The sequence below is a fragment of the Chrysoperla carnea genome, chromosome 1, assembly GCF_905475395.1.
Source record: "Chrysoperla carnea chromosome 1, inChrCarn1.1, whole genome shotgun sequence".
Lineage (NCBI taxonomy): Eukaryota > Metazoa > Arthropoda > Insecta > Neuroptera > Chrysopidae > Chrysoperla > Chrysoperla carnea.
In genome coordinates this window covers 99,414,122-99,425,858 of record NC_058337.1, presented here as the reverse complement: position 1 = coordinate 99,425,858, position 11,737 = coordinate 99,414,122, and the positions used below count along the sequence as shown (strand labels likewise).

Sequence of the window (11,737 nt, the reverse complement as noted above, 5' to 3'; positions counted from 1 at the left end):
AATTAGCGCACAACAGCCCGCCTTTATTGATACTTCTTAGCGGTCGCAGCGCCTCACTTATTTTATCCATATTTCGGGGACAATATTTTCTATAGCGATCGTTCTCCTTCTTATAAGCTTCATGGGTTCAGGCATGTGTTATGTGATAAAGAAATCAACACTGACTATGCATGGTATTTCAACAATTAACTCAGTCAATTGTTTGTTTTCACTTGTGATATATAAATCCACAGTCATCAATTTAAAACATTGAAAATTTTTTCAATTTAAAATTTCACCAATTTACGAAAAAAATATTATTCTAGTAGTTTATTTTTTTATTAAGAACATCTTTTATATTTACAGCATCTATGAGAATATAATAGTTACATAATTTAGGTAATACATAAATAAACAAGAGTAAGTTTTATCTCTAGTGTGACATCGTTTATGTCCTCGTAAAACAGATCGACACTTAAATGTTTTATCACAGAGGTCGCATGAAAACGGTCTTTCTCCACTATCTGTTCTTTTGTGAACAACTAAGTTGGCCTTGGACGTAAATGATTTATCACAAACATCACATGAAAAAGGTTTTTCTCCAGTATGCGTTTTTTTTATGTTTAATTAAATCACCATTTGTGTAAAATGATTTCTTACAAACATTACATGAAAATTTCTTTTCTCCAGTATGAATGCGTTTATGTACTGCTAAATGAGAAGATTTAAAAAATGTCTTATCACAATCATTACATGAAAATGATCTTTCTCTCGGATGAATTCGTTTATGTTTAATTAAATCACATCACAAGAGAACGTTTTTATTTTACTGGAATCTGTTTATGTCGAACTAATTGACTATGTATGGAAAATAATTTTTTACAAACATCACATGAAAATAATTTTGTTCTATGAATATATCGTTTGTGATTTGTTAAATTTCTTTGATTTTTAAATGATTTATTACAAATTTCACAAGAAAATGGATTTTCACCATGTATCCGTTCATGTTTATTTAAATCCTGTTCACACTTAAATATTTTACCACAAATATCACAAAGTATCTTATTATGAACTTTTTTATGTCTGTAGAAGCTGCTGTGTTGTGCAAATGCTTTATTACAAACATTACATACAAATGGTTTTTCACCACTATGGAGTCGTTCATGTTGAACTAAATCTTTTTTCGTTTTAAAAGGTCTATCGCAAATATCACACAAAAAACGTCTCACTCCAGTGTGAATTATTTTATATTTGCTTAAAGCTGCTTCGATAAGCAAATGCTGTTTTACAAATAATACACGAAAATTTTTTTTCTCCTGTATGAAAAATTTTATGTTGAATTAAATATTGTTTTAACGAAAATTTCTGATCGCAAACATCACACGAATAGGATTTTTGTCCAGTATGACAACGTTTATGAATAACTAAAGTCCTTTTAGTAATAAATGATTTACTACAAATATTACATGAAAATAGCCTTAACCCAGTGTGACTGTGTTTATGCGCAACTAAATTAGATTTGTGCCTAAATGATTTATTGCAAACATTACATGAAAATGGTTTTTCTTTAGTATGAGTAAGTTTATGACTATTTAAGTTACTTTGCACTAGAAATGCTTTATCACAAATATCACATTTAAATGGCGTGTCACCAACGTGAATAAGTTTATGTTTAACCAAATTGGATTGAACGTTAAATGATTGATTGCAAACATCACACGAAAAGGGTTTCTCTCCGGTGTGAATAAGTTTATGTCTATCTAAATTTCCCTTTTGAAAAAATGTTTTATCACAAACATCACATGAAAATGGTTTGACTCCAGTGTGATTTAGTTTATGATTAACTAAACTAATCCGATGAATAAATTTTTTTCTCACAAATATCATATGAATACGGTTTATCAAAATCACAAAGCTCCTCTCTTCTAGAATGAATTCGTTTGTGTTTAGCTCTTACTTGTTTCGTTTTAAATGATTTATCACAAACATCACATGAATATGGCCTTTTCTCAATGTGAATAACTTTATGTTTAGCTAAATTGTTTTGAGAACTAAATGATTTATTGCAAACTTTACATGAATAAGGTCTTTCTCCGGTATGGTTTCTTTTGTGATCAACTAAGTTGCCCTTGGACGTAAATGATTTATCACAAACATCACATGAAAAAGGTTTTTTTCCAGTATGAATTTGTTTGTGCATAGTTGTTTCGTATTTCGTTTTAAACGATTTATCACAAACATCGCAGGAAAATGGCCTTTCTTCAGTGTGAACAACTTTATGTCTAACTAAATTACTTGAATAGCTAAATGTTTTATCACAAACGTCACATGAATAAGGTTTTTCCCTTGTATGAATGCGTTCATGCCTGTATAAATTGCCTTTTTGCAAAAATCTTTTATGACAAACATAACATGAGAAAGTTTTATCTCTAGTGTGCCATCGTTTGTGTCTTCGTAAACCAGATCGACACTTAAATGTTTTATCACAGAGGTCGCATGAAAACGGTCTTTCTCCACTATGAGTTCTTTTGTGCTCAACTAAGTTGGCCTTGGACGTAAATGATTTATCACAAACATCACATGAAAAAGGTTTTTCTCCAGTATGCGTTCTTTTATGTCTAATTAAATTACCATTTTTGTAAAATGATTTCTTACAAACATTACATGAAAAAGGCTTTTCTCCAGTATGCGTTTTTTTATGATGATTTAAAGTACTATTTGCGCGAAATGATTTTTTACAAACATTGCATGAAAAAGGCCTTTCTCCAGTATGAATACGTTTATGTATTTCTAAATCAGTATACCGAAAATATGATTTGTCACAATCATTACATGAAAATTTTCTTTCTCTCGGAAGACTTCCAGTAATATGAATACGTTCAAGAACAACCTTTACATTATGAAATCGTTGATGAACAACTAATTGGGCATGTCCCAAAAAAGACATTTTACAAATTTCACATGAATATGTTTTTTTTAAAGTATGAATAAGTTTATGTCTATTTAATTTTTTTTGCCGCATAAATACTTTATCACAAACATTACATGAAAATGTTTTGTTTCTAGCGTGAATATATGTTTCATAGCCAACATCACTTGAATCTTCTAATATTTCACTTTCACTAGTACCCTCTTCAGCATCATCTTTAATAATTAGCTTTGTATGCAGTTGTTGAATACTTTCATTTTTAACGATCGCTGAGTTATGTGCATCATTAAATTTTTCATCACATTCAAGTATATTGGTTTGTTGCCCAAATATTTCCATTTCATCATCACTCGAATTATTTTCTTCTAATATTTCACTTTCACTAGTACCCTCTTCAGCATCATCTTTAATAATTATCTCTGTATGCAGTTGTTCATCTTTAATAGTTTTATTTTTAACGACCGTTGAGTTATTTGCATCATTAAATTTTTCATCACACGCAATATCTTTTTCTCCCGTATCGTCTGTACTATAATTTCGTTCACATTCAAGTATATTGGTTTGTTGCCCAAGTATTCCCAATTCACTGTCACTCGAATTACTTACTTCTGATATTTCATCACTAACATCATTTTTAATAATTAACACTGAATGAAGTTGTTCGGAAATTTTAATGTTTTCATTTTTAATTACAAAATTACTTTGAGATACATTTGTTTTCTCATAAACATCACTTGAAACAAAATTTTCTTGAAACGCAAGTAGATTATTTGGTTGCGAAAATGTTTCATCGCTAACATCACTTGAATTTGATATTTCTAATAATTCATCTGCAGCATGTTTATTTATCAATTCAGAATGCAATTGTTCAATTGTACTGTTTTCATTTTTAAGTATCATCGAATTATTTTTTTGTTTTTTTAAAACCATCGCATTGTTTATTAGAATCGGATTATTAATGTCGCAACAATCTCTTGACATTTTAATTAATTACATTAAAATGTGTATTTATAAATAAAGAAAGATTTTAATTTGTTATTTTCTTATTAATATGAGTGTCACATGTACAGAACTTAAAAATAAAAAGTGACAAGTGAAAACAAACAATTGACTGAGTTAATTGTTGAAATACCATGCATAGTCAATGTTGATTTCTTTATCACATTACATATTCCGTAAGGTTATATATTCTATGTAACATATACAAACATGTGACACAGACATAACTGATAATCAAGTATAGTACATGTGTAAATGACTTTATAGGTTTCTGCATTACAGACCGACATTTAGTGTATAGTTTGTACACATATTATAAAATTTCCGCCTAATTGGCGCCCTCACGGGTAAACACTGATGTTTACGAAAAAATGTTTCAAACAAAAGTTGTTCAATTTTTGATAAGGAACATTTTTTACATTTAAACTTTTGTTCTATCCCTAACGGTTTGCAAGATGGGTCCTACGGACCCAAGACCCAATTGACCTATGATGCTCATTTACGAACTTTACCTCACTTTTTACGTCCTGAGTACGCTGTAAAAATTTCAGCTCGATATCTTTTTTCGTTTTTGAGTTATTGTGTCCACAGACGGGCGGACGGACGGACAACCGGAAATGGATTAATTAGGTGATTCTATGAACACCTATACCAAAATTTTTTTCGTAGCATCAATATTTTTAAGCGTTACAAACTTGAGACGAAACTTAATATACTATGTATATTTCATATATACATGGTATAAAAACTACCATAATAACATAGTGAACCCAGGGCCGGATTTAAATTTCTGCCGCCCTGGGGCACTGAAGAGAATGCCGCCCTATGACTGAAATTTTATTTTAATAGTTTTGATATCTTATTTTTTAAGAATTAGAATAACTAATTAATTGCAGAAAAAAGAACCGCTTCATAACGAGCTGACTATGTGGTTGCAGATAAAGATTTTAACGCAATTCTTTTTTCAGTATGAAACTGTAAGACTTCCCAGCGATGCGTCGATGCAGTAAAAAAGTTGTATAAAGTTTGTACTGTATGAAAGAATGAAGCAGCTTCTGGGGCGCATTCTACTGAGTGAACTCCAACTAAATTCATAGAATGAGCAGCACAAGGAGCATGTTCTGCAAGATATAATTTCATGAATTCTTGCCTGTAAGCCCGAATAAATCCCTGATACATTATTCGCGTTATCATATGACTGACTTTGACAATCTGAGAGATCAAGATCAAAAAACTCTTGAACAGATAATACAGCAACTAGCAAATCTTCAGCTTTATGTCCAGAGTTCTCAATAAACATGAGAAAAAAAAATTTTTTTAATTCTTCAAAAAAAAAACTATATTTATCAATTCCAGAAAAAAAAATATCAAATTTTATTTTTTCAAACCTTTATGGAAATAAATTAATTTTATTTTAATATAGTTTTCCCTTAAATTTAATATATTATAATATACAAAATTTTAATTTGATACATAATGCAATTATATTTCTTGAAAGATCAAATGTTTATTTAAAAGAATTAGTAGTTATTTATATATTGTATAGAAAATGTTTTCTCACTTTCCAAATTTTTCCGCCCTAGAAAATTTGCCGCCCTGGGCGCTAGCCCCGACTGACCCTAGTGTAAATCCAGCACTGAGTGAACCCTTCTCTCTTGAATTGAAACAAACATTATAATCACTTTTAACATGTACAGCCATAATTTCACCACTTTTATTGAGCTCCGTATATTTTCACTCAAACTATTTCCATTCATTTGGGAATTGTTTGGGAGGATTTGGGAATATAATTTTAGAATTTGGGAATTATTAGTTTTCCTGTAATTAATGATTCTTTTTTCAGCGTATAGTTAGCAGGTAGGAAATTAAATCCACTTAATTTTTATGTTGTTCGAAAGTAAATCATTTGGGAATTACGATAAACACGGTTTCAGAGTTTGGGAATGTATAATTAATTAATTACACCTATTTTTTAGTTGATTGATAGGTTATGTTAATTAACCGTACACCAATTGAACCATTAATTGTTATATAGAAGTATGGCGCCAATATTCAAATATTACTGAATAATTTATTTTATAATTTATGTAATTGTTAAGTTTAATTTTTCATTAAAACTTTTCTTATTCAATTGGGAATCGTTTGGGAAGATTTAGGAATATAATTTTATTATTTAGGACTGATTAGTTTTCATGTAATTAATTAGTTTTTCAAAGCGTATACTTAGAAGATAAAAAATTAAATTTTTCATCATTTCTTCGTTATTTGATAATAATTTACATGAAGACTAATCTAACTTATTTGGGAATCACATTAAATACGGTTTCATCATTTGGGAAAGTATAATTAACTTATTAATTACATTTATTTTTAGTTGATTTTTGTGGTTATATTAATGGCGGAAATAAATAATAAAATTATATTCCTAAATCTTCCCAAACGATTACCAATTGAATAAGAACAGTTTTAAGGGAAAAAAAACTTAAGATTTGCATAAATTAAAAAAATTGTCAATGAAGTAATATTTGAATATTGCCGCCATTAAAATAACCACAAAAAGTCAACTAAAAAATAAATGTAATGAATTAAATAATTTTAGTGTCCCAAATGATGAAACCGTGTTTAATGTGATTCCCTAATTAATTAGATTAGTCTCCATGTAAATTATTATCAAATAACGTAGAAATGATGAAAAATTTAATTTTTTATCTTCTAAGTATACGCTTTGAAAAACTAATTAATTACATGAAAACTAATCAGTCCTAAATAATAAAATTATATTCCTAAATCTTCCCAAACGATTCCCATTTGAATAAGAAAAGTTTTAATGAAAAATTAAACTTAACATTTACATAAATTATAAAATAAATTATTCAGTAATATTTGAATATTGGCGCCATACTGCTATATAACAATTAATGGTTCAATTGGTGTACGGTTAATTAACGTAACCTATCAATCAACTAAAAAATAGGTGTAATTAATTAATTATACATTCCCAAACTCTGAAACCGTGTTTATCGTAATTCCCAAATGATTTCCTTTCGAATAACATAAAAATTAAGTGGATTTAATTTCCTACCTGCTAACTATACGCTGAAAAAAGAATCATTAATTACAGGAAAACTAATCATTCCCAAATTCTAAAATTATATTCCCAAATCCTCCCAAACGATTCCCAAATGAATGGAAATAGTTTGAGTGAAAAATAACAATTTTATCTGCTAACTATACGGAGCTCCATATTATACTGGTATGTCGCCATATTGTGCTAATGAGAACAGTGTGACAGATAACTATTTAGCCGAGCGTATAAGCCATGAAGGTTATAAGAAGGAGAACGATCGCTATAGAAGATATTGTCCCCGAAATATGGATAAAATAAGTGAGGCGCTGCGACCGCTAAGTAGTATCAATAAAAGCGATCTGTTGTGCGCTAATTTGAAATGATATATCAATTTGTACATTCTGCAACTAACTTCATCTACTTGTACTCATAAACAGCTAGCTTCGCAGATACTACTTATCGACGACAGCGCGGCTGGTGGCTGGAAAATGACCTATAAATTCTACAAATTTTCAGGTACAGGCGCGCTAATGCTTTAGCACGGAGCGATCGTTCTCCTTCTTTATAACCTCCATGGTATAAACATTAAGATGTATTTCCATGCTGACGCGTGACGCTGAGTTTGAGCGTCAAATTAGTTCACGGGGTCAATTTAGATCATGCTGCCATCTGGAAAAAACTTAGCAGCGTTACATTGTAAAACGCCTGAGAATAAAAAGCGAAACATAGTTTAACTTTTTATTCCCATGCTTGATTTTGTTAATATTTATGGCTAAGTAGGTTTATATCCAACTATCGAATAGGTATAACCATAGACAATCAATTATAATATAAATATTTATTATCTATGGGTATAACAATTTAAAATATTGCAATTTTAATTTAAAACAAGTGAAAACAAACAATTGACTGAGTTAATTGTTGAAATACCATGCATAGTCAGTGTTGATTTCTTTATCACATTACACATACAAACATGTGACACATACATAACTGATAATCAAGTATAGTACATATTATAAAATTTCCGCCTAATTGGCGCCCTCACGGGTAAACACTGATGTTTACGAAAAAATGTTTCAAACAAAAGTTGTTTAATTTTTGATAAGGGACATTTTTTATATTTAAACTTTTGTTCTATCTCTAACGGTATGCAAGATGGGTCCTACGAACCCAAGACCCAATTGACCTATGACGCTCATTTACGAACTGGACTTCATTTTTTACGTCCTGAATACGCTGTAAAAAGCTTTCAGCTCGATATCTTTTTTCGTTTTTGAGTTATCGTGTACACTGACGGACGGACGGACAGCTGGAAATGGACTAATTAGGTGATTTTATGAACACCTATGACAAAATTTTTTTCCTAGCATCATTATTTTTAAGCGTTACAAACTTGGGACTAAACTTAATATACTATGTATATTTCATATATACATGGTATAACAATGGAACTCTCCGAAGTCTATTACCATGCTTGTTTATTTATCATTACCATGTGTTTAATTAAAAATGCGGTTGAGGAATTACTTTTAGTATGTATATCTCTTTTAATAAACTTTTCTCCTCTTCAACATATCTCCTTCCATAGGAGTTAGTTTTGTAATGTCTCAGTCATGCTTTTTTATTTGATACCCCACTTGAGTATATTTGAAAATATTCGATTATTCATGCCCACTTTATCTTGCTCCACCTTTCCACCCCCCCGAAAGATAAAAATAGATCAAAACAATTCTTGAAGATGGTTGTATATCTTCTCAATATTTGAGCTTAATCGACAACTTTTTTGAAGCACATTCCTTTTAACCCCTTAATCTACTATATTATGCATGTTATAGGAACCTTTCTCTTGAATCACTATCTGTTAGAAAACAATCCGTTGCGTATTTTAAAAGATCTAAGCATTGATAGGTATTAGGGACTGGCAAACGGAAGCTTTGTTTTATACTATGTATTGTGTACGTTGAGTTAACCAGTATCAAGGCGTTGTTTACCTATATTAAAATTTGAAACCAATCTATCTTTTTCTAAGTCAGATCCAAAAAAGGCAATTTGGATTTATTTTTGCTAATCTGAATGACAAAAATAATTACGGAAAATTGTTTTTAAAATCTTAGTACCTATCTATAGTTTTTTTTTATAGATATTAAATAACTAACATTTATACATAATTTATTAATTAATATCTGGATGACCGAGCTTTGCTCGGTTATTCGCCAATAGATGTCAGCAAGAGTCATATTTTTCACTTTAGACTACTCAAACGCCTCCTTTTTGTTATGTTATAATTTGCATTGTATTTCATTAACTACGTTATACACCAATAGATGTCTGATGAATTTTTTCACTTTAGACTACTCAAACGCCTCCTTTTTTTTATGTTATAATTTACATTGTATTTCATTAACTACGTTATACACCAATAGATGTCTGATGAATTTTTCATGAAAAGACGGATAAAGGGACATTTCTGATAAATGAAACCTAGCTAGATCGACTTATCGCCCCAAAAAACCCCTACATACTCATTTTCATGAAAATCGTTGGAGCCATTTCCAAGATCGTTGATATATATATATATATATATATATATATATATATATATATATATATACGTACAAGAATTGCTCGTTTAAATATATAAGATATCAGACACAAAGACGACTAAAAAGTGACCTTAAATAAAATTTAAAAAAAAGACTAAAAATTTATTATGTTTTTGTTTTCATTGGTAACCTAAATGACCTATGTTGATTACGTTTAGGTAATAGAAATTTATTGATGTATCTGTATTTTCTTGAAAATATCTTATAAAACAACACTGCTCGATAGTGCGGTCCGTGTCTAGCCCGGCGCTCCCTTTAATCCAACATGCGTATAACAACTATTAGTTAAACTAGTATAAAGGATACACAGGTACCATCCAATTTTCTCGCGATATTCGTATTCAGAGGCTCTAAAAACTCCTAAGTAAAGAGTTTGGACCGATTATATAACTAATTTCCCGAAAACTCAAGGAGACGACGGGGATACTATTTACCCCTGGGAACCAGGTACTTCGGAAACCAATTCTGGCGTGATATTCGTGTTCAGTGACCCCAAAAGCCCCCATGTTTTTAATTTCTTATAAATCAATTTTGGTCACAAAATTTCCTGACGCTCTAACGAATCGAATGCCGATCTGTTCAAATTTTTCGAACTTTAACCGTATTGAATATTTGTTTCTGCGACTAAAATCATACAAATACAATTCGATTGTAGTCAACACGATATAACGGTGCTATATTTAATTAAATTACACCTTAACTATAAACCTATGTCAGAAGCCAACCAAGAGAGAATTAGGGATTCGTATCTCGAATTTCCACTTCCGAAGATCATCGGATTTAAATGAAATCCTTCTTCATCTACAACAGAGTACACTACTTACAGAGCACAATCTACGTAGCAAGGTTGTAGGTTGTAAAATGGGAATAGAAGAAGTTGAAGTGTAATTATTTTTTTTTTGTATTGATAATGATATTGTATTGATATGAAATACAGGTCCGTAACTAGGGCGTGGCAAAAGAGGCACCCACCACCGGCGCATCAGAAATAGAGGTGCAAAACAAAACGTATTTTTTAAAAATCATGTAAAAGACTTTCATTTATTTACATAAAGTCATAAAGTTAAAAAAATCGATTTTTTTATAACACGCAAATTTGATCCGATCTTATTGGAATTTTTTATGAAACCTATTAATTTTGGGCCATTACTTTTGGACCAGGACTCCACATTCTTGAAATCTATTATGACTAGGTTAATTTTGATCACAAATTTGTTAAGTATGACCCAAATTTAGTAGGAATACATACTTGGTTTATCAAAATTGGATAAAATTTGGATGTGATAGAGCAAAATTAAATTTTCTTGATTCTGATGACGTCATAAAGTTGGCAACTCTCCCCCATTTTGCCTTTACTGTTATGTTAAATACCATCAGTATACGAAATTTCATCAAAATCATTAGAGCCGATCTCGATATATATAAGGCGCAACCTAAATACTTGCCATCGGCGCTATGAACCCTCGTTACGGCCCTGATGAAATATTCTCATGAAATGACTTTAAACTTTTATTAGATAACTGCTGTTTATAATAGGCATATTACTAATAAATTGATTTTCTATCATGATTTTGTTACTAAATATAATACCAGAAGTGTATAAACTTTTTTTTGATTAACAATTTTTAATAAAACAAATTGACCTGAGATAAGATTTAAGCTATTCCGGGTACATCTTTAACAAACAAAAAAAAAATTTACTTGATGACATTTAATTTTTCACATTTTTCTTGAAAAAATCACAAGAGTACTTTTTTGCTTAAAAAATACAAAAATTTTATTCAAGTTGAAAATATTCACATTAAGGAACTTGACCTTTCAAATACTAAAACTTTTTTTGATACCAAATTTAATTCAAATAGGGATTAAATTGCGACCGCTAGCGAGTTTACAGACACATAAACGTACAGATATGTATATATTGTATATTATAACGATGGTCATTTTTGACAACTATTAGGTAGAATCGGTGAACATTTGAAGAAATTGTTTCAATATTCTATTATCAGCAATAGCTTCATTTCCTTCGGCAATTCATTAAAAGAAACTAAATTATCACATCAAATACAGTTGTCTTAGATGGTAAACTAAAATTTTGTTGGTATATACATATTAGTCTATAAAAATTTAGATGTAAATTAGGAAACTTAACAT

The 11,737-nt window shown here is 30.1% G+C and overlaps 2 protein-coding genes across 2 annotated transcripts; both read right to left on the bottom strand.

Annotated features, from left to right (window-relative positions):
- Nucleotides 1-760: 760 nt before the first annotated feature.
- Nucleotides 761-1,697, bottom strand: LOC123292659 (zinc finger protein 454-like). The gene is made up of 2 exons (XM_044873375.1): nucleotides 1,635-1,697; nucleotides 761-1,262 (listed from the first exon to the last, which is right to left on the bottom strand). The coding sequence occupies exons 1-2, from the start codon at nucleotides 1,695-1,697 to the stop codon at nucleotides 801-803; spliced, it is 525 nt and encodes a 174-aa protein (XP_044729310.1). The 3' UTR covers nucleotides 761-800.
- Nucleotides 1,698-1,711: 14 nt separating this feature from the next.
- LOC123292647 (zinc finger protein OZF-like) lies at nucleotides 1,712-3,811 on the bottom strand. Its single transcript, XM_044873364.1, has 2 exons — nucleotides 3,000-3,811; nucleotides 1,712-2,600 (listed from the first exon to the last, which is right to left on the bottom strand). Exons 1-2 carry the CDS (start codon nucleotides 3,809-3,811, stop codon nucleotides 1,832-1,834), a joined length of 1,581 nt encoding a protein of 526 aa, XP_044729299.1. The 3' UTR covers nucleotides 1,712-1,831.
- Between the last annotated feature and the right edge of the window lie 7,926 nt (nucleotides 3,812-11,737).